At 42.8% G+C, this 24113-nt stretch overlaps 1 protein-coding gene across 6 annotated transcripts in view; it reads right to left on the bottom strand.

The window, feature by feature from the left end:
• The window catches only part of lrrcc1 (leucine rich repeat and coiled-coil centrosomal protein 1), a 231029-nt gene that overhangs the window by 151583 nt on the left and 55333 nt on the right, over positions 1-24113 (bottom strand). For 4 of the 6 annotated variants that reach the window (XR_005943299.1, XM_041189511.1, XM_041189512.1 and 1 more), the window contains 2 exons: positions 8826-8993; positions 2822-2991 (listed from right to left, as the gene is read on the bottom strand). Coding sequence is in view for 5 of the 6 variants with exons in the window: in XM_041189511.1 (XP_041045445.1) it covers positions 2822-2991; positions 8826-8993 (338 nt within the window). In the remaining variant the exon portion in view is untranslated. Of the gene's footprint in view, positions 1-2821; positions 2992-8825; positions 8994-24113 lie in introns of those variants that run through there. The other 2 variants (XM_041189514.1, XM_041189515.1) reach the window with 2 other exon arrangements.

Here is a 24113-nt window from a genome sequence, read left to right as displayed (position 1 = left end):
GTACATCGGAGTGAGAGTGACTGAGTACAAAAGTTTGAAAATTAGTGGCCGAAGACAAAAAAGTCTGATTTTTTTTGTGACAAAAAGTCATGTAGTTATGGCACTTTTTATAATCTATAGTGAAGTTTAATTGCTTCTAGGCCATTTCAAATGGGTGGAAATATTAGGCTTCAAGTGGGTGGAAACATTATTTTTCCCTTTGTTTACCTTCTATTACCATCCAGGCTGTGGACCAATGCATTTCTATCAGCATTTCAGCATTCAATACAGTTAGTGCATGTAATATATTCCATACTAACAAAAGAACATCACCTCGCTGGATTAAGTACATGCAAAGTGAAGCAAAGCGCTAAATCAGTGCTTTGCAAACTATTTTCCAATGTGACTCACCACCACCTTCTCAAGGACAATGAAGGATGGATAACAAAGGCTGGCCTTGCCAGCAATGCCCCCATCCCATGAACGAATGTATATATAAAAAACTCTTGAAAATGAATGTGACCCCAGATGCCAGCAAAAACAAAACAGCAATAAAACTGCATAGTAAAATTTGTACATTACTAAAGTTCACATATTATATATCAAAATATAATACATAAGTATGAAAATCCGTATTTTCAAAGTAGTTTGTAAAAATGCTGCTTTATATAACCATGTAGGCTTCAGCCAAGCTCTCCATGTTCCATATCGACAGAAGACCCAGTAAATCCCCTCTCCCCCCACACACATTATAATCAGTTCATCTCCCCCAACTACCAATACACACCCCTCTTCCCAAACCACCTATTCCACCACACACTCAGCAGCCCCTCTTCCCTACCCCTCCCACACTCACTCAGCTGCCTCTTTCCCAAAACCCTTCTCCCTCACTCACTCAGCCCTTTCCCCCACTCTCCATCTGGATCCATTCACTCATACCCTCCCCTCCCTTCCCATCCAGACCCGCTCACTCATCCCCTCCTCCTTCTCCATCCTACCATCCCCCCTGGATTTCTCCACCTTGGCAGGGCTTGGCTCATTGTCGCTGCTGCCTCCCATCAGTGGGTGCCTGTGGCTCCTTCTCGGCCAGCGTCATTGCAGTGTTCCGCACAGCCAGTGGTCAGCTCCAAATGGTCCAGGGAGAGCAGCCTCTTCCAACTCTGGGCATTGTGTAGCACCAGGATCCCAGGTAGACCAAGCCAGGTCTGGCCTGATGCGAAGCTGAGTGACTGAGGCCCTAAACAATTTGCTCACTGATTCCAGGAGCAGATCATAAACCAAAAATAAACCTGTGTGATGGTTCCCCAGGGATTGATCCAGCCTTGTTACTAGTGGAGGCTCCATCCTCTTCTTTCATTTTCCTCAGCCTCCCAGGTGTCGAAGAGTGACATTAACAGTGCAGTGGAAAGTCTTCTGAATGGTGGCAGTGGGACTAACCCTAATAACTATTCCTGCTCCTCCAATCAGAGATTTCTCTCTCCCGCTCTTGCTGCTCCTTCAATCATAGATTTTGTCACTGGAGGAGCTGCAAGAGCGGGAGAGAGAGAATCTGTGATTGGAAGAGCAGCTCTGCCTTCCCTGCACTTGCTGCTCTTCCAATCACAACTCTGCAGTCAGTTCCCACTTTTACTGAGAATGGGAATTACTGCTTCCTTTCAGACAGCTTCGCGGTTAGCCAGCTTTTGAAACCAATGAAGCTGCCCAAAGGTCAAAAGCAGCAGTTACTGCTTGGGGCAACTGTCAGTTTGATTTTTTTTGAAAAGCCTGTCTGAAAGTCAGAAACGAAATGGCAGACTTCCAAATTCCCAATGTCAGAAATCCCCCATTTGGCAGAAATTTCTCATCCCTGGTACACCCACAGTGTGCTGGGAAGGGAGTTCTAGGGTTTTGATCCAGCAATAGTAAAGGAACGGCTCTAAGTCAGGATGATGTGTGGCTTGGAGGGGAACCTGAGGGTGGTGGTATTCCCATGCGTCTGCTGCCCTTGTCCTTTTAGCTGGAGGTTGCAGGTTTGGAACATCCTGCAGTCATCTTGTGTATAGTACACTGCTGCTGCTGTGTGTCAATGGCGGAGGGAGCGAATGTTTAAATCGGTGAATGGAGTGCCAATCGAGCAGGTTGTTTTGTCCTGGATGGTGTCGAGCTTCCTGAGTGTTAAGGCAGCTGCACTCATTCAGGCAGGTGGAGAATATTCCATCTCATTCCTGAACTGTACCTTGTGGATGGTGGATCAGCTTTGGGAGGGTCAGATGCTGGACATCAATTCCCCATATCCCCAGTTGTTATCTCATTGTTTAAAAATACATTTCTGTGAATTAGGTTGTCTTGAACTGCAATGACCAAGGAGAATGAAAGTGCAGAAAAAAAAAAGTTTGAAGAGATAGACAATTCATATCATTTTCCAGGCCTCTCAGGTATAGTTCTTCAGTAGCTGGCTGTTCACCCACAAAGAAAAGGATCACAAGGGAGGACCGTTTAAAGTTTTTGTCTTCACAGGACATTTAAACCCATAGCATGGAGGCTTGTGGACCACATATGAAGTTTAATGCATTTTATTTGTTAATGTTCATTCACCTCAAGCTGTGGATAAACATATATAGGTGTTCTGATTTAGGAATATTTCACCAACAAGGTGGTAGCACTAAGGGCGGCTACTTCCCAAACTTCAGGAATACAAATTCAAATGAAACAAGCAAACTAGTAATTAAGAAGTATAAGCACAAATAGAACTGGGTTACTAAAGCTTCAGGAACCAGAATGCCAGGGCCTGAAAGCCAGAAACAGCTGACAAATCAGTTTGGACGCTCCTGACAGAGACTGAAAAAAATAACAAAATACAAACCTTTTCCACATTTAAGCTAGAGTCTGATGATACCAAATATTCCAAGTAGTCTTCTAAACCAGGTAGATCCAAGGGGCATCCTTCATTTGAATGGATAGATTCACCAGACTGCCTTTGCCCATCCAGTACAGTCAGCTGAGTTAGAGATTGAAGCATTATTTCTCTGTAACCTGAAAAAGTTTAGAACTTACAATTGTAATAGCTTACTACAAAATGGTTCACAAAAAAATGGCCTAAATATAATAGGTGCTAAATGAATACCCTGCATGGTCTTTTCCAGCTTCAATCTTATTTTCTTAGCCATATGTCAAAATGCTAATTTTAAAATGTTCAAAGGCCAGTTGGAGTTCCTTTTGGCATAAGTCATAATCCTATAACTGATTCACCCAGCAAGTTATGAGTTCATTAGGAGGTGGCAGTGGCATAGCAGTAATGCTAATGGACCAGGTTAATGCTCTGGAGCCACAGGTTCGAATACCACCATGGCAGCTGGTGGAATTTAAATTCAGTTAACAAATCTGGTCTTGGTAATAGCAAAAAACTGTGGATGCTGGAAATCCAAAACAAAAACAAAAATACCTGGAAAAACTCAGCAGGCCCAACAGCAAGGAACACAGTTAACGTTTTGAGTCTGAATGACTCTTCAACAGAACTAAGGAAAAATAGAAAAGAGGTGAAATATAAGCTGGTTTAAGTGGGGGGGGCGGGGGGTGGTGGGACAGGTAGAGCTGGATAGAGGGCCAGTGATAGGTGGAGATTGCCAAAAGATGTCATACACAAAAGGACAAAGAGGTGTTGATGGTGGTGATATTAGCTAAGAAATGTGCTAACAGGTGACATTAAGGGTAGAAAGCAGGACGAGCAAGGTACAGAAAGCCCTAGCGGGGGTGGGGTGGGGGAAGGGATCGAAATAGGAACTGGGGGCAAGGGCAGTTTAGAAATAGGGTGCGTAGGTGCTACTGGAGGGAGAGGTCGAGTGTGTTCATATGGCGTTGCATGGCACTGAGTGTGGATCTCAGAATGCGACGAGAACAGCAGTCCGAGGAGCGTTGTATGTCCCGGAGATACCTGTAATCCTGGGGGGGTTCGAAACATGAGGGATGGAACTTCTTTGCTTTCCATTTCTCTCCTGATGATTGACAAAGTGTTTACTAAAACTTGCTTTAACAGCCATATTTCCTTCCTCAGTGACAGTCTCCATCTCCGACTTACCCCACGTGGATTTCAACTGAAGTTCCATCCCCCACGTTTCGAACCCACCCAGGATTACAGGTATCTCCGGGACACACAACGCTCCTCGGACTGCTGTTCTCGTCGCATCCTGAGATCCACACTCAGTGCCATGTGCCGCCATATGAACACACTCGACCTCTCCCTCCAGCAGCATTGACGCACCCTATTTCTAAGCTGCCCTTGCCCCCAGTTCCTATTTCGATCCCTTCCCCCCACCCCACCCCCACTAGGGCTATCTGTACCTTGCTCCTACTGCTTTCTACCCTTAATGTCACCTATTAGCACATTTCTTAGCTAATATCACCACCGTCAACACCTCTTTGTCCTTTTGTGTATGACATCTTTTGGCAATCTCCACCTATCACTGGTCCTCTATCCAGCTCTACCTGTCCCACTCCCCCCCACCGCCTTTAAACTATTTTTCCTTAGTTCTGTTGAAGAGTCATTCGGAGTTGAAACGTTAACTGTGTTCCTCTCCGCAGATACTGTCGGGCCTGCTGAGTTTTTCCAGGTATTTTTGTTTTTGTCTTGGTAATAGTGGCTATGAAACCATTGTCGATTGACCGTCTGCCATTTGCCATTTACAGAAGGTAATCTGCCATCCTTACTTGGTCTGGTCTACACATGACTCCAGACCCACAGCAATGTGGTTGACTCTTAAATGCCCTCTGGTCTAGCACGCCACTCAGTTGTATCAAAACGCTACGAAGTCTATAAGGAATGAAACCAGACAGACCACTCATCATCAATTTAGGCACTGGAGACAACAATGACAACCCCAATCCTGCAAAGTCCTCCTTACTAACATCTGGGGACTTTTGCCAAAATTGGGGGAGCAGTCCCACAGACTAGTCAAGCAACAGCCTGATAAAGGCATACTCACCTTACAGACAATGTCTCAAACACCAACATCACCTTCCCTGGGTAGGTCCTGCAGCAGAAGTGGCAGCACAGCGGTATACAGTCAGGAGGGAGTTACCCAGGGAGTTCTCAACATCGACTCTGGAGCCCATGAAGTTCATGGCATCAGGTCAAGCATGGGCAAGGAAACCTCCAACGGGTTACCACCTACTGCCCTCCCTCAGCATGTTGAACACCACGGAGGAAGCACTGAGGGGTGGCTAGGGCACAGAATGTACTCTGGGTGGGGGTTTCAAGGTCCATCACCAGGAGTGCCTCGGTAGCACCACTACTGATGGAGCTGGCCGAGTCCTAAAGGACGTAGCTGCCACACGGGTTTGCAGCAAGTGGTGAGGAAACCAAGAGGGAAAAACATACTTGACCATTCTCACCAATCTAACTGTCGCAGATGCATCTGTTCATGATAGTATTGGTAGGAGTGGCTGCCACACAGTTCATATGGAGATGAAGTCCCGCCTTAACATTGAGGAAACCCTCCATCATGTTGTGCGGCACTAACATCGTACTAAATGAGATAGATTTTGAACAGGTCTAGCAACTCAAAACTGGGCATCCATGAGGCCCTGTGGGCCATCAGCAGCAGCAGAATTGTACTCAACCACAATCATGGCCCGGCATACCCCCACTCTACCATTACCAAAGAACTGGGGGATAAACCCTGGTTCAATAAAGGGTGCAGGAGGGCATGCCAGGAGCAGCACCATGCATACCTAAAAATGAGGTGTCAAATTGGTGAAGCCACAACACAGGACTACCTGCATGCTAAACAGTGAAAGCAGCATGTAATAGACAGAGCTAAGTGATCTCACAACCAATGGATCAGATCTAAGCTCTACAACCCTATCACGTGCAATCATGAATGGTGATGGACAATTACACAACTGGAGGAGGAAGCTCCACAAATATCCCCATCCTCAAAGATGGAAGAGTCCAGCACATCAGTGCAAAAGATAAGGCTGAAGGATTTGCAATGATCTTCAGGCAGAAGTGCGGAGTGGATGATCCATTTCGACTGCCTCCAGAAGTCCCTATCATCACAGATGCCAGTCTTCAGCCAATTCAATTAACTCCACGTGATATCAAGAAACAGCTGAAGGCACTGGATACTGCAAAGGCTATGAGCCCTGACAATATTCCACCAAGAGTACTGAGGACTTCTGCTCCAGAACTAGCTGTGCCCTTAGCCAAGCTGCTCCAGTACAGGTGCAGCACTGGCATATTCTCAGCAATGTAAAAAATTGCCCAGGTACATCCTATACACAAAAAGCAGGACAAATTCAACTTGGCCAATAATCGCTCCATCAGTCCACTCTCCATCATCAGCAAAGTGATGGGAAGGGTCGTCGACAGTGCTGTCAAGTGGCACTTACTCAGAAACAATATGCTCACTGATGCTCAGTTTAGGTTCTGCCAGGATCACTCAGCTCCTGACCTCATTGCAGCCTTATTTCAAATATGGAGAAAACAGCTGAGCTCAAGAGGTGAGGTAAGGGTAGCTGCCCTTAATATCAAAGCAGCATTTGATGAAGTGCAGCATCAAAGAGCACTAACAAAACAAAAATCATTGGGAATCAGTGGAAAAACTCTCCACTGTTTGGAATCATACCTAGCATAAAGGAAGATGGTTATGGTTTTTGGAGGTCACTCACCTCACTGCACAAGTTCCTCAGGGTAGTGTCCTAGGTCCACCCACCTTCAGCTGTTTCATCAATGATCTTCCCTCCATCATACGGCTAGAAGTGTGGATGCTCACAGACAATTGCACGATGTTCAGCATCTCCTCAGATACTGATGCAGTCCATGTCCAAATGCAGCAAGGCCTGGACAATATTCAGGCTTGGACTGATAAGTGGCAATTAACATTCACGCCACACAAATGCTAGGCAATGACCATCTCCAAACAGAAAGAATCCAACCATCTCCCCTTGACATTCAACTGCACTGCCATCTCTGAAACCGCCATTATCAACATCCTTAGGCGGGGGGGTGGGGGGGGTTGCGTGGTTTACCATTAACTAGAAATTGAACTGGACCAGCTATATAAATACTGTGGCTACAAGAGCAGGTCAGAGGCTTGGAATTCTGCAGTGAGTAACTCACCTTCTCACTCCCAAAGCTTGTCCATCACCTACAAGGTACAAGTCAGGAGTGTGATGGAATACTCTCCACTTGTCTGGATGACTGCAGCTCCAGCAACATTCAAGAAGCTCAACACCATCCAGGACAAGGCAGACCACTTGACTGGCACTCCACCCACCACCTCCAACATCTAATTCCCTCCACCACTGATGCACAGTGGCAGGAGTGTGTACCATCTGCAAGAAGTACTGCAGCAACTCACCAAGGCTCCTTTGATAGCACCTGCCATACCCGCAACATCTACCACCAAAAAGGACAAGGGCGATAGGTGGGAATGCTGCCGCCTGCATGTTCTCCTCAAAGCCACAGATCATCCTGACTTGGAGCTGTATCACCGTTCCTTTACTGTCGCTGGGCCAAAATTCATGAATTCCCTCCCAAACATTACTGTTGGTGTAATTGCACCACATGGACTGCAGTGGTTCAAGAAAGTGGCTCAATACCACCTTCGCAAAGACAATTAGGGATGGGCAATAAAAATGTTGGCCTGGGCCCATGTCCCATGAAAGAATAAAAAAACCTGTTACAGCTAATAGAACATCAGAAAAATGTTACTGAGATATACAAAAAATATGGCTCACCAATAAAGCATAAAAATGTTACAAACTCTAATGTAAAACCAAAAAAACCATAAACCTTATAGCAGTAACTTCTTTATGTGTTAGAATGATTTAGCAATTCTTATTCAAATGCCAGCTCTTTCCCTTTAATCCAAAGGCCAAATATTTACTAATTCCACGTATATCTGTGTATGTACTTTAAATACATCTGCAGAGTTTGGAAACACTCTTGCTAATTGAACCAATATTGTTGAATTTAACAAAAAGGCCATAAGTACATTTTTTTGATTTCTACCCTTGTTACATAGAACTATTTGAAATTATAATTTTATATTTAAATCAGATACGTCACTATATATAAAATTATAAGTCAGATTCTGAAAGAACGTTTAAGGCAAGTTCCAACAAAACTTAATGGAAACAATCAGTAAAGATGGATTTTAAATTTCCAACTAAAATCCTAGGAACATCATTAAAATTTCACCCACATGTTAGTTAAGTATCTGAACTGAATATTGAATTAGCATTATATAAAACTAGCTGCAGGCAATTGTCTCTTTGTTTGAGATTAGGACTGAGAAATAGTTAAGAAAGAATCACGTCATTATCATTTTATTAGTTCTATTGTTAAAATCTTACCATTAAAATACCTGCAAATGTAGCTGACAGGCTGTAGAATATTAAGAAATCTGTAAGGCTTTAACTGTTATCATATAAAATAGTCTTTATTGTTCTAATCATCACATGGATGCATCTAAAAGTTTATTTTTTCTGTACAATTAATTAGGTAAAGCAGTTTATTTTACAACCTGAGATTGTGCTGTTGAGCCTTTTAAACTTTGGTATGTTGAGTTAATATTCGGTCATGGGAAACTGAGTGAAAGTCATGGAGGAGATGTAGTAATGGCTATTTAGCTAAACTTAAAAGCCATACAATTGTAATGGGATGTGGGGAGATTGAGAAGGGGACAATTCACTGACTGCAATGTATGTATCTTTTGTGGCAAAGCATCCTTTGTAATCTTGTTGTTGGCCATGATTATGTAACATGTTACTTTTAATAAATGGCAAGTCTTTGACACAAAATACAAAAAATCATCTTGGTATGTAAGTAATGCAGAGTTACAAAAATTACATTGCTAACATCATACCTGGAGTCTGACATACTGGGTTGTCTCTTCCATCTTTTACCAGAATAAGATCCTTTAAGAAGCTCAGGCCCATCATGCACTGCAGCAAATGATTGAAGTTACTAATGCAATTACTGTGAAGATCTACAAGACTTAACTTGTGACCAATACCATGAAGGTGTAAAAAGCCTGCAACACAAGAGGTAAGAAAAAAAAATAGCATATTGAACCATAAAAGGTTATCACATACGCTTAACAGGCCATCTAGCCCATCATGTTTCTGCAAGCATTTTTTTTCCACAAGCCATTTATTAGAAGTGAGTGACAGGTTGGAATTAAACTAACTTTTAATGTCCCTCTTGTTCAAGTGGCTATCTAATTCCCCTTATCTAATTCCCCTTTAAAAGCATTAATGGACATTGATTCTCCAATAACTTTTAGTAGCATCATTCCAGAAGCATTACCCTTTCAGAGTACACATTTGTTTTGCATCTATTTATTACATACCTGAATAGATTCCATTGTTCGTAAGATACCAACTAACATACTGTGACAAACATAATTCATCACAAACTGTCACTGAAATTGGTAGCCTCATGCAGAAGGTTATAAAATGGTGACAGGGAAAACTGAAATTGCTATCTTATTATAGTGGGAACCAGGGGGAACATACATGCTGCTGGAATTGTGGCCTGAGGCTCTTTGCTAGTGCAGACTAGAAGCAGCTTAATTCTACTCTGTCTTATTATACATGATCTAGGACAACAATACTAACAGTGAACAAAATTGTGCTTTTCTCTACCAAGTAGTTTAATAATCATTCAAATACAGCCCTCCACAGCCATGAGAGCAGCTAATATTGAAAATAAGTCACAGTAAATGACATTTGGATACCTATATGTGCACTTGATGACAGAGCAAGAGAAAATGAAGACCAGCAAAAGATTATTACAAACACTTTAAAACAGGGCAAAACATGCATCTTCATGACAAAAATGTTTGCATGGATCATCAATTGACATGTATTAATCATTGCAATTTTTTCTTACTGGTTCCAACAAAAACCAACAGGAGTTATCTGGAATTTTAGTTAGGGTGTTCATGACCTCCTATTGCCCAATCCGTTGCTACTTCCTGATGCGACCTAAGGGCTGGTGTCAAGAGAGAAACTAGCTTTAAACTTATCTTGGGACCGAAATGGCCCTTATTTTGTGGTAACAGAATGCTTGTTGTGACCTTTGGCAGGCTGCTACCTAGGCAGCCTGGCCTTCTGTCCTTGCAAAACACAAGGGTCTGAACAAAGAGAGATTTCACATGTTCCTGTCTAGGGGGAAAGAAGCATTATGTCAGAGGCCTCCTGCTATGATCTAGCTTCAACTAGCCAGTGGGTGGGCTAACTGAGTGATTCCCACTAGATTTTGGATGCCCTAGAATTGACAGCTTGGATCCAGGCCTACCACAAAAAGTTTTCAGTCACCACAGCAGCTTGCTGCTTTCTACTTTGCAAACAATAATCTTACAATTGCTCATTATACTTGGTCCAAGTAAGAACATGGCTAGCAGAGTTGTGATGACCTCAAGTTTATGGACAGTTGCCTGTGGGAGGCCAGCCAGGAATGCATTGTTATAGTCAAACTGGAGGTTACAAAGGCATGAATGAAGTCTCATGAATGAGATGAGCAGGGACAAAGTTACTGTGGTGGAAACAGGCAGTCTTAGTGGTGGAGTGGATATGTGGTTGGAAGCTCATCTCGGGGTCAAAAATGACACCAAAGTCGCCAGCACAGAGGTTTAATTTCAAGCTGCTGTCAGGAAGAGGGATGGAGTTGGGGGTTAGGAAAAGGAGCTTGGAATGAAAACAATTGCATCAGTCTTCCCAATAATTAATTGAAGTAAATTTCTGCTCATCTAGTACTGGATGTCAAATAAGCAGTCTGATAATTTAGCAACAGTGGCGGGGTTGAGAGAAGTGATGAGGTAGAACTGGATGAAAAATAAGAGTGAACAAAGGATAGATCCCAGGGGGAACACCAAATGTAATGATGCAGAAGCAGGAGAGAAGCCTTTGCAAGTGATTGCCTGGGTATGATTAGATAGCAAAGAATGGAATCAGGTGAGAGCAGTCCCACCCAGCTTGGTGACATTGAAGGGGTGTTAGAGGAGAATTGTGTGGTCAACCACTTTGAAATTTGCAGCCAGGTCAAAAAGGATGAGGAGGGATAGCTTTCCTTTGTCACAGTGACATGGGATGTTATTTGTGGCTTTGATAAGAGTTTTGCCGGTGATGTGACATGGGCGGAAACATGATTGGGGGAGTTCAGGCATAGAGTTCCAGCTAAAATGGGATGGATTTGGGGTAACGTTCAAAAAATTTGAAGAGGAAAAGGGAGGTTTGGAGATGGGGATGGCAGTTTGCAAGGAAGGTGGGGTCAAGAGTTGGCTTTCTGTGGAGAGGGCAGATGATAACAGATTTAAAGGAAAGAGGGTCAGCATTGAAGAGGGAGAGCTATTTCCAATATCAACTAACACGGGGACCAGGAAGGGAAATTGGGTGGTCAGCAATTTCGTGGGAACAGGGTTGCAGGAGCAGGAAGTGGGTCTCATGGATAAGATGAGCTGGGAACGAGCATGAAGGGAGATAGTTTGAACTACGGCGGGGGAACTTTAGAGCAAGTTTAGTCTGGTGGGCTTGTGGAAGGTGATGAGGCGACAGAGGCAACTGATTGGATGGTCTTGATCTCAGTGACTAAGAAATCCATGAACTTCTCGCACTAATTATTAGAGGGTGAAGGAGTCAGAGAGAAGGGTGTAAGCAGACCATTTGCAGTGCAGAAAAGAAGCTGTGGATTATCTTTCCTTCCAGGATGATTCCAGAATAGTGAGCAGTTTCACCAGGCAACTTTAACAATACAACATCAACTTACTTTTATGCAGCACGTTTAACAGAAAAGTATCACAAGGCGCTTCAGAGGATAAGAGAAGAGGTAACTAAAATGCTTGGTATATAAGGTGGCTTTTAAGGGGGGATTTTAAGGTGGTGGGGAGATTGAGGGATTTAGGAGGGAATTGCTGAGCATAAGACCTAGGTAGGTCTTGCTAGATGCACAGCCATCACAGGCAAGGGAAATGAAGGCAGGACTTACAAGAGGTTAAAATGAGAGGAATAGAGAATTCTTGGGCTGAGGGCTGCAGGAGAGGGTCCAGCAAGTCAGAGTGGTTGCAGTGGTGGAGGATGTTACAGAAACGGAGAAGTTGAAGTGCTGGGAAGATTTAAACACAAGGATAATTTTACATTTCAAACACCAATGTTGGTCAGCAAGGCAAAGGGCAACAGGTGAGCAGAACAAGGTATGGGCAGCAGCGTTCTGGATAGGATGAAGTTCACAGAGGGGGAGAATTAAAGGCTAATAAGGGCAGTATTTGAAATAGTCAAACCTAGAGATAAATGTATGGATGAGAGTTTCAGCAGCAGATGGGCTGCAGTAGAGATGAAGGTGAAAGATGTTACAAAGTGCACATCCCTGTGATGGGCAGCAGGTGAGTGAATAGAATGGTGCAATTGCCAAAACATCTGGTTTGGATGGAGATAGAGGACAGGGAGAGCAATAGAAACAATGCCAAAGGTGCTGAGTTTGTCCAAGGAAGCAAAATTAATGGCTTCAGTCTTCCAAATGTTTAGCTGCAGAAAACTGCAGCTCATCCAAGAATGGATGCCAGCACAGAATCAGTGGAGGATTCGTGCTAGGTGTCATCAGTCATCTGCATACAGGTGAAAGCTAATGCCATGCACAGAATTTTCACTGACTTGGCCTAGGAAATAGGTGAGTCAGAAAGTTGGAGGGAGGGGAGGCAAAATCCATCATTTGGGATTCCCCCCCCCCATACTCTGGAGTTTTAGCTCTATGGTGTGATACTGATGTTAGTGGCCAGTTTCCCATCCAGATGCTCAACCATTCAAGGGACCCTCCTCAGGTAGGTACCTGAATAAAGGGGGTGTGGGAAGCGACTTACCGCCTGAAACTGCCAAATCCTCGCCTTGAGGCAGGAAACCTGACAGGCAGCAGTTAAATGTGAAAAGCTGCTTAAAATTGGGTTCACAGCCTCATCATCAGATTTAAAGTTGAAACCCACCTTCTTTAATTAAAGCTGAAAACAGGCGGGATGGAAGCAGATTTGGGTCAGTAAGCAGACTTTTATGACTTTGACCATCCCGTTCTCCCTCTCCTGCAACCCAAATCCATCCATTTTTTCAGTTAAGATTCCAATTTCCCCCATCTCATTTTCTCAAGATAGTTTGAAATAAATGGGACCCTACACTGTAGAAAAGTGTAAACCAGGGATGATCTGATTGAGGCTTGTAAGATGATGAAAGGAACAGATTATGCTTGAGTTGACAGTTTGTTCCAAGGAAATAGTTCAGGGTGTAAGAGGGTCACAATTTTAAGTTGTATAAAGCTAAATCTAGCTTAAACGTCAGGAGGTGGTTCTTTTCACAGAAAACAGTGGACAGCTGGAACAGGTTGGTAGCTCACACAACTCGCTGTATTCCTTCAAGTAAGGCTTGTACCTGTTTCTGACAGGTGCAGAAATCACCTCTTACAAGAGATAGCCAAGGCATACAATTACAAAGGGCAGAGTGATCTTGTGGGCTAGTTTTAATTAAATGGGATGGTAGGAGGTCAGGGAGAAATTTCCGAGATTCCCCTCCCACAAATTAGACAGGTTTTTAAATGTTTGTTTTGCCTTTCCCAAACGATCACCTAGTTTTAAGTGGGGTGGATGAGTGCATAAATGGAAGTACGCAAGCTATCACAATTGTGTGGGATAGGCTGGTGGCGGCAGGGGTGGCAGTCTAGGTGGATCTTTGGAAGACTCCAAACTTGACAGTACAGAGTTCAATTCAGAAGCCATTGGCAGAGATGCTCTGGCAATGATCAGTGAGAAGAAACTAAATGAAAGTAGTCCTTCTGAACTGGACTACAGAGGAGCAGAATTGTACAAGGATCATACGAATGATTGCACAAAAGGCTGCAATGAAGCTGATGAGGGAAAATGCACTGTGATTACAAATAATGTCACTTCTGACATTGGGACAGTTTCAATGATATGATTGTGGCAAACATTTGATTGGCTTAACTTAAACAGGGACTTGAGGAAGATTTGTTCACATGATGGGAGACAAACCACAGGAATGGGACCTTGGAGCAGGGATGGTAGTTTGGAAAGGCAGTGGAGTTACTGGTAGAGTTTTGGTAAAGGGACAGATTTGAAAGAGGGGTACAGTGCCTGGAGATAGGGTAGCATTTACAGTATCAGCTGGAATGCAGGCCTTTCAGGGATCTCAGTTGGATAGTAGTGTAGTTTGAATAGAGTCAAGGGAGCAGAAGGTGGATCTCATGGGCAAAAGAAGCTTGGAGAAAACATTGGGGGGGGGGGGGGTGGTGCGCGCACGCCGAGTGATGTGGAAAGAAAGGGAAGGAAAATTTGCTTAGCCTCTCCAAACTCTCCTGAAATGTCTATGCATCCTCTTCACAACTCACACTTCCACCCAGGTTTGTGTCATCTGCAAGATTGGAAATATTACATTTAATCCCCACATCCAATTCATTAATATAGCTTATGAATAGCTGGAGCCCAAGCACTAATTCTTGCAGCGCCCCACTAGTCACAGCCTGCCAACCTGAAAATGACCCATGTATTATACTCTCTGTTTTCTGTCCTTTAACCAACTCTCAATCCATGCCAGTATATTCCCCTCAATCCCATGTGGCATAATTTCGTTTACTAACCCCTTGTATGGGACCTTATCAAAAGCTTTCTGAAAATCTAAATATACTCCACCCACTGGTTTCCCCTTATCAATTCTGCTAGTTACATACTCAAAAAACACTCCAACAGATTTGTTAAACAAGTTTGATTCCCCCTTCATAAATTCATGTTGTCTCTGCCCAGTCCTACCATCATTTTCTCAGTGTCCTGTTATCACATCCTTTATTACAGACTCTAGCATTTTCCCTACGACTGATGTTAGGCTAACAGTTAACAAAAGGCAATTAACCGTATATTCCTTTGAATGTTAATCTTCACAAACAATAGAATATCCTTAAATAAGTCTACCCTCTTGTTCTATCATCTGTACTATTGTGTGTGTGTATGAATGATGGTCGCGATTTATCTAGATTTTTTAAATTCGGGAAGTAGCTTCAATAAACTTATCTTGTTCTTTGAATTAAACTCAGAAACCGTGTCCGATTAAATCTTTATATCTGAAAACATGCATAGTGGGACTCCTGCAGTATGGGCAAAGCACATCCTTATTAAATTCACAACAAAACCCTGTTACAGCCAAGTAAATTAGAGGAGTCAATTTTTACCCCTCCTCACGTAGTCATAACATGCATTAAGGCTTCATTAAGACTTCATCCAAATCCATTGATCATTATAGATTTTCCTCCTCAGGTTGATTCACAATTCTTTCTTTTTTTAAGCCTCATGCTCCTCTCCCTCTATACCTTATGAATGTGTTCACCCACTTGGTAACATATTCTGACACTGTTAAAAGTTCAAAATCATATTTCCGGAAGTTAACATACCATTCTTCCTAAAATGAATCTCCACTTAGACAACATTTCAGAACTCATCACAGAAAGTATACTAAGAGAAAGTGTACAGAAGAGATACACTGGGATGAGAAAAGGAAAAATAATCTTTAGCTAACAGGAGAGATCAGAGAAACCATGATTTTTTTGTTCAAGCAAAGAACAAATCATAGAAGCTTATGGGACTGATGTGGGCCACTGGCCAACTGGTTGAAAAATTCAACTCGCCTGCCTAGTTGTAGCTGGCACGACGCCCAAACAGGCATTTTGCTCCAGCTTGCTAGCTTTGGGAGGGCAGGATATTAGCTGGTTTTTATGCTGAATTGACTGGCAGGCTAGGTCTGGGATGGGAAAACAATCCCAGGGCAGAAGCAACATATTGGCTGGCAGTGAACTGGGTGTTATAGGGGGACATTCCTACGACACTTATGCCCACAATTATTTAAAATAAGTTGAGATCAGTTCTGTGGCTGGAAGGACAGGTTCAAGAGGGAAGGGTTGCGCTTGAACAGCGTTGGGACCAATATTCTGGTGAGCAAGATCACTGAAGCTGTGGAAGTGGGTTTAACCTAATCTGACATGGAGTTGGGTGCCAAGTCGTAGTACTAAAAAGTAGAAACAAGATGCACAGAAAACTAGGAGAGATAAAATTAGAAATGATACAGACTTAGTTAGGTTCATAGAAAATACAAAGAGATCTAAATTAGGTTTTGGGTGTGTGTATGTAAATGAGCAAAATAAGGTTAATAAGGTTGGTGAACTGCAGAATATGATGCTAGAGGCAATAACTGAGGTCTGGTTTAAAAAAAAGAGGAAGATTGGTTGCTTAACGTTCCTGGGTACAAGGTGTTCAGGAAAGTTAGAGAAGGCAAAGAAAAGGAGGGAGGGTAGCATGTTTGATTAAGGAACATATGACACTGCCTGAAAGAGAATATTCTTGAGAGTCAAAGGCAGAATCTATTTGATTCGAGTTAACAAACATCAGAGGATCTTTACAGTGTATTTTATAGGCTGCCAAACAGTGGAAAGATGATAAAGGAGCATATTTGTAAAGAAATTATTAAAAGACGCATGAACTATAGGGTAAGACAAAAAGGGACTTTAAGTACTCTGATATTGAACGGAGCAGTAATTATTTTAAGGGCAGAGAAGTGGCAGAATTTCTCGAGTGTGTTCAGGAGAATTTTTTAAATCAGCATGCTTCTTGCCCCACAAGGAAGGAAGTATTGCTGGATCTAGTCCCAGGGAATAAAGTGGATTAAGTTGGGAATGTCACAATGAGAAAGCATCTTGGGAACAATTATCACAGTATCACATGGTTTAGATTAATTATGGAAAAGGACAAGGAGCAATCTAGACTAAAACTGTTTAGCTGGAAGATGGCGACTTTGAATGAATTCAGGAAGGGGAATAAATTTGATAATTTGGAGGTCCAAGGCTGACAGGCAGAAATATACTTCAATGATGAGCAGTCTTTAAAGAGAAATGGCTCGGCTACACTTTAAGAGGATATGAAGACTTTGGAGAGAGTATAGAAGAGATTTACTAGAATGGTTCCAGAGATGATTAATAGGAGTTGCATGGATAGAATACAGGATTTGGGTTGTTCTCCTTAGAGCAGACAAGGCTAAGAGGAGATTTGAGAGGGGTGCTCAAAATCATGAAGGATTCAAACAGAGTAAATAAAGATGACCTGTCTCCAGTGGCTGAAAGGTTGATAACCAGAGGGCTACAGGAGGGAACAGACTTAATGTGATTGTCAAAAAAAAAGAGGCAACATGAGGAAAAACAAACTTACACAGCATATGGCTATGAGTTGGAAAGTATTGCCTGAAAGGCGGTGGTAGATAGCAGTAGCCTTCAAAAGAGCTTTGGATAAACACTTGAAATGTAAAAGAAATTCAGGTATATGGGGAAAAAGCAGGGAAGTGGGACTAACTGCACTATTCTTTGAAAGAAGGAGTGCAGACATGATGGCCCAAATGGCCTTCTTCTGTAATATACGATTCTATGATACTTCACAAGTTTAGTACAAACAGGCAGTAGGTAATTTGCGCTTGAATTTTGTAATTGTGTTCTACAATGGATATAGGATCCCAATTTGCATACTTAAGCAGCATCCCGTCAATTTCAGATGGACCGACTGCGTTCCTTTTAAAAGCCTACCTTAATATTTCAGATGGGCTTTGAGCATTACAGTACAATCCCCCTCCCCTGAGTATTCAACTATATTTCTCACAAGTAGTTGTTGGCTGTCAGTTCCTTTACTTCCTTCATTGTCACAGTGCAAACACTGCCAGACCAATCCAAAACAAATCTCATTGCCCTCCCTTCTTCTTGATGTTCCCAAATCTTTCTCTGCTTCAAAGAGTCAATGATCTCTACCTCAATCATTCCCTGTGGAAAAGCACTCCATGCTCCTATAGTCCTCTGCATCAATACATTTCTAATTTTCTGAATATTAAATTGATGACCTCTCATCACTGACTCTACAAGCATAGTGATTGGTCCTTCTCTCTTCATGATCAAACTTTTCTGAATATTAATATTTATTAAAACTGCTCTACTCCAATCAAAATCATCCCAGTATCTCAGGTTTCTCCTAACAGATTCCCCATCCCTGACATCAGCCCAGTCAATTTACATTGTAGCCAACGGCTTTGTTGCCCCTTCTCTGAAGGGCTACCTAAAACTTCACATTACTCCAACCGTGACCTAACCAGTGACTTGTACACATTTATCATCGCTCCGTCACTCTTATGTTCAATTAACCATTTATGAAACCTGAAATATTGCATACATATACAAGTAAGAGGCTTAACAGCCCTGAGGCCACAACTGCAAGATTGGTTTGCCCTAAGGTAGCCTACCCTCAGAAGAACCATGCTTCCATATGACCTTAACAGGTTCTTCTGAAACTGCAACGAACAAGGTAAGTTTTCAAAATACACACACCTGAATGTACAGCTGGCAGGAGTATACCCCCTGACCCCATAGTTAAAGAACGAGGGCCAAGTGATTGTCACCACTCTGCTTGCCTGCCATGGCCAAAACTATATTCTGACCCTGTTGCCCCACCCCCTCCCCAACTCACCCCTTACTCTGTTTGAATCCTTCATGATTTTGAGCTGAGACGCCTCCACATCCTCACTTTTTCTCCCTGTATAAATGAAAACTCTAGACTTAACTATTTCAATGCTGTCCTGGCCACACTCCTACTTTGCATCCTACATGAGCTGCTGCTCATCCAAAATACTGTTGCCCATATCCTAACTTGCACCAAGTCCTGTTCATCCATCATCACTGTGTTCACTGGCCTACAATGGCTATCTGGCAATGCCTCAATTTAAAATTCTCACCTTGCTCTCAAATCCTGCCATGGCCTCATTGCTCCCTATCTCTGTACCTCTTCCAGCCTTACAACACTCAGATCTCTGCACGCCTCTTGCACATCCCTGATTTTCATTGATCCACCATTGTCTTCACCTGTCTGGACCCCAATCTCCTTTAGGACTATTTTTAATATCTACCTCTTTGACCAAGTTTTTGGTCACCTACCCTAATATCTTCATTTATTTAACATAACTATTCTATTTAATAAATCTAGTTAGTGAAGGATAGTGCTGGAGCCAATCTTTATTCATTGTTACATTTATTTACAGAGGCCGGGATTTTCCGGCCCCGGCACAGCAGATCCCACTGTGGAAGATGGGGTGAGCCAGCCAAAAGTCCATTGGCTTCAGCCGGACTAGAAGGTCCTGCCAGTGGGTGGGGCTGGAAAATCCTGCCCAGAGTATACATTACAAGCATACACTTCCTAACTCACCACCACCACAGTTTCAATAAGTGTCCCCTAAAAGTGCTCAAGTGAATCCCCAATTGATGTCCACCACCTGCATGTGATGAAACATAATTGATATACAATCAACAATACTCATGTGAAATGCCTCGCTATGTTTTACTGCACGATATATGCAATATAATTGCATGTTGTTATTGTATATGGAAATTGTAATAAACCATGCACATGTTTTAATAAGTAATTTATGTTAATAGAAATCTTTATTAAAAACTGCATACCTCAGCAAATTCTTTCATTTTGCACTTCTGCATGTGCACATCAGGAAATTGTGTCACCTAATAATTTTCCAACCATTAATTTTAAGAAAGAGAAATGATATATTTGAATGCTTTAATGTAAAAAGATAGGCCTGTACAAGTTAATGATAGGGAACGTGGAAGAGGGACACCCACGGACACAAAAGACAAAGAATCTGAACTTGGAGGAAATCATCAGAAATATAAATCTCTCTCTGTACGTAGCATCCTCGTTGTCTGATGGTTGCTAATCATGGCTCATGTCATGACATCAACATGCGACAAGGCGTACAGTCAGGCCCCAAAGAACTACCTCAGTTGGTATGGGGATTGAACCTATGCTGTTGCCTTTATTTTATCAAGACCAAAGTCTGTAACTTGTTTTCCCTGACTATAATTGTTAAGAAAACTGTGATCATGGGGCAAGGTTTTGCGTCTCCTCTCCTGCTCACACTAAATAACACTCCGCTGGAAGTGTCCATGCTGACAATCTGTCCCTCGATGCAAAACTTAATACATGTATAGGGAAAGCAACTACCACCTTTGGCCGTCTCATGAAACGTGCATGGAATAACATCAAAGTGACCTTTAGGACTAAGTTCGCAGTTTATAAGGCCTGAGTTCTCAGTACCTTGCTGTATGGCTGTGAAACTTGGACGACTTACAGCTATCAAGAAAAGAAGCTCAACAATTTCCATCTTCGCTATCTGTGGTGCTTTATGTATATAACCTGTCAGGACAAAAATCATGAATAAGGCAGTCCTCTCAAATACAGAGCTCCTAAGTTTGTTAGTACTCAGAGTACTGAGTATATCCACCGGATAGAAGATGGTCACATATTCAAGGACTTTATCAATGAGGTGGCCGGAGCCAGTGTGACATGAAGCTCTAGACATCAATCATCACACCTAGGAGCTGATGACAGGAAAATGGCGACACCTCCTGTGGGCTGGCGTTCACCGCCATGAACAGTGATTTGGCAACAGAAGCAGATTCCAAAAAACAATAACCTATAATAACATTTGGTAGCTTCTTGTCTTCATATGCAGCACTTGTGGCAGAACTTGCCTCTCAAGGATTGTCCTCTTCAGCCATCAACAAAGGTACAATATAATGAACACACCCCATCTGAAATGGGCTTGTTTGCTGCATGTCCATCATCTTCTGTAGATGGGAGGCTGCTGGTGATGTTTCATTACTGAGTACTGCAGTAATTAACATATATGTGTGGACATTATAAATTAGTGGCTTTGATTACCAATGAACATTTGAACTAATTTAACTTTTACTGAATCCCAGGATATAACAAAAGACAGTAGGGAAGATATTCCAAGTTAGGCACCCTGACAAGGTATTGGAGGTGTTGGCAGGCTTAAAAGTGGGCAAATCTCCAGGTCTGGATGATTTGTGTCCCAGACTGCCAAGGGAGGCAAGGTAAGAGATCGCAGGGGCTCTGACCCGAATTTTTAATTCCTCTCTGGCCATGGGGGAGTTGCCAGAAGGGTTGTAGAGATAAGACAGGGAGCGACAGGCAGTGAGTCTCACGTCAGTGGTAGGGAAACTATTGGAGAAAGTTCTGAAGGAGAGTATCTATCTCCACTGGGAGAGGCAAGGTTTGATCAGGGATAGTCAGCATGGCTTTGTCAGAGGGAGGTCATGCCTAACAAATTTGATTGAATTTTTTGAGGTGACCAGGTGTGTAGATGAGGGTAGTGCAGTTGATGTAGCTTATATGGATTTCAGCAAAGCCTTTGACAAGGTCCCACATTGGGGACTTATAAAGAAGACAAATACACATAGGGTACTGGGTACTATGATAAGGTGGATTCAAAATTGGCTTAGTTGTAGGAGGCAGAGGGTGATGAAAGAAGGATGCTTTAGTGACTGAAAGCCTGTGTCCAGTGGTGTACCACAGGGTTCTGTGCTTGGTCCCTATTATTTGTCATTTATATAAACGACAAAGATGACTATGTGGGGGGTAGGATTAGTAAGTTTGCAGATGACACAAAGATCGACGGGGTGGTTAACAGTGAGGCTGAGTGTCTTCGGCTACAGGAAGATATAGACAGGATGGTCAAATGGGCAGATAATGGCAGATGTAATTTAACCCTGAAAAGTGTGAGGTGATATACTTTGGAAGGAGTAAGGAAATTCTGAGGAACCAAGGGACCACGGCGTGTGTCCATAGATCTCTGAAGGCGGAGATTCACGTTAGTGGGGTGGTGAAGAAGGCATATGGGACACTTGCCTTTATCAATCGAGGCATAGATTACAAAAGTAGGGAGGTCATGTTGGAGTCGTATAAAACCTTAGTGAGGCTACAGCTGGAGTACTGTGTGCAGTTCTGGTTGCCACATTATAGGAAGGATGTGATTGCACTGGAGGGGGTGCAGAGGAGATTCACCAGGATGTTGCCTGGGGTGAAGTATTTAAGTTATAAAAAGAGGTTAGAAAGATTTGGATTGTTTTCGTTGGAGCAGAAAAGACTGAGGGGCAACCTGATCGAGGTGTACAAGATTATGTGGGGCATGGACAGGGTGGATAGGGAGCAGCTATTCTCCTTAGTTGAAGGGTCAGTCACAAGGGGGCCTAAGTTCAAGGTGAGGGGCAGGAGGTTTAGGGGGGGATGTGAGGGAAAACTTTTTTACCCAGAATGTGGTGACAGTCTGGAATGCGCTGCCTAGGAGGGTGGTGGAGGTGAGTTGCCTCACATCCTTTAAAAAGTACCTGGATGAGCACTTGGCACATCATAACATTCAGGGCTATGGGCCAAGTGCTAGTAAATAGGATTAGGTAGGTAGGTCAGGTGCTTCTCACGTGTCGGTGCAGACTCGATGGGCCGAAGGGCCTCTTCTGCACTGTGATTCTGTTTGATTCTGAGAGGAACTCAGGAAAATTATAATCACCAGGGAAGTGGTATCGAGCAAATTGCTGGTGCTGCAAACTGACAAATCCCCAGGTCCTGATGGACTTCATCCCAGGGTCTTAAAAGAATTGGCTAGTGAGATAGTTGATGCATTGGTTTTAATTTTCCAAAATTCCCTGAAAACAGGGAAGGTGCCAATAGATGGGGTGGGAGCCGCCTATAGGCCCCCGAAGAGTTACCTCACTGTAGGACAAAGTATAAACTGGGAAATAATGGAAGAGCGTACGAAAGACGCTACAATTGTCATGGGTGATTTTAATCTGCATATTGACTGGACAAATCAGATCGGCAGGGGTAGCATGGAAGATGAATTTGCAGCGTGTATCAGTGATTGCAGAACGGGAACAAGCTATTTTAGATCTCGTAATGTGTAATGAGATGGGATTAATGAGAGATGATATGTTTAAGGATCCTCTAGGGGGTAACAATCACAGCATGGTAGAATTTCAAATTCAGTTTGAGGGTGAGCAACATGGGTCTCAAACCACTGTCCTCAACTTAAATATGGGCAAATTACAGAGGAATGAAGAAAGAGTTATCTAAAGCAGGCAGGGAAAATAGACTTAAGAGGAAGAACAGTGGATGAGCAGTGTGGCAGACATTTATGCAGATATTTCATAATGCTCAGCAAAAATGTATCCTGGTCAAAAAAGACTCAATGAGAAGGATGAACCACCTGTGGTTAACAAAGGTGGTCAAGGGGAGTATTCAATCAAAAACTACGGCATACAAAGCAGTGAAAACTAGTGGTAGGCCAGAGGATTGGGAATCTTTGTGGCGGATGACTAAAAAGCTAATAAAGAGGGAGAAAATTGATTATGAAAGTAAATTGGGAAGAAGTATAAAAACAAACAGCAAGAGCTTCTATGGGTATATAAAAAGGAGAGTAGCTAAAGTGAGCGAAGGACCCTTGGAGGATGCGACTGAAGAATTTATAACGAGGAACAGGGAAATGGCAGATAATTTCAACCACTATTTTGCATCTGTCTTCACGGTGGAGGACACTATATCCCAAAGATATCAGATGAGCAAGGGGCTAATGGGAGAAAAGGTCTTTTAACAGTCTCTAGCACAAGGGACAAAGTATTTGACAAACTAATGGGACTAAAGGCAGACAAATCATCTGGACCTGATGGCTTACATACAAGGCTTTTAAAGGAAGTGGCTGCAAAGATAGTGGCGGTATTGGCTGAAATATTACAGAACTCACTGGATTCCAGGATGGTTGGAGATGGGTCGCTTATTTAAGAAAGACATGAGAATTTTTTTCTCTGAGGGTCACAATTCTTTGGGACTCTCTTCCTCAAAAGGTGGCGGAAGCAGAGTCTTCTGAATATCTTTAAGGCAGAGGTAGATAGGTTCTTGATAAGCAAGGGGGTGAAAGGTAATCAGGGATAGGCAGGATTTGAGGTTACAATCAGATCAGTCATGATCTTATTGAATGGCTAGGCAAGCTCGGGGAGCCAAGTGGCCTACTCCTGCTCATAATATATGTCTCACAACATACAAATTATAAGAACATATATAGCAATAGTAGGGAGTGAGGCAGGTTGGGGAGGGGATGGGTAGGAGAATGCCTTATGGGTCACTAGTGTTGGAGGGGGTGGATTTGAGAATAATAGATAGATGGTTCAGGGAAGCAAAATTAAGATAAAAGTTTCTAGGAGAATTGGGAAGGAGAGATTC

Source organism: Carcharodon carcharias, chromosome 6 (assembly GCF_017639515.1).
Source record: "Carcharodon carcharias isolate sCarCar2 chromosome 6, sCarCar2.pri, whole genome shotgun sequence".
Lineage (NCBI taxonomy): Eukaryota > Metazoa > Chordata > Chondrichthyes > Lamniformes > Lamnidae > Carcharodon > Carcharodon carcharias.
Note: the sequence above shows the minus strand (reverse complement) of the source record. Positions and strands in the feature narration are given on the sequence as shown.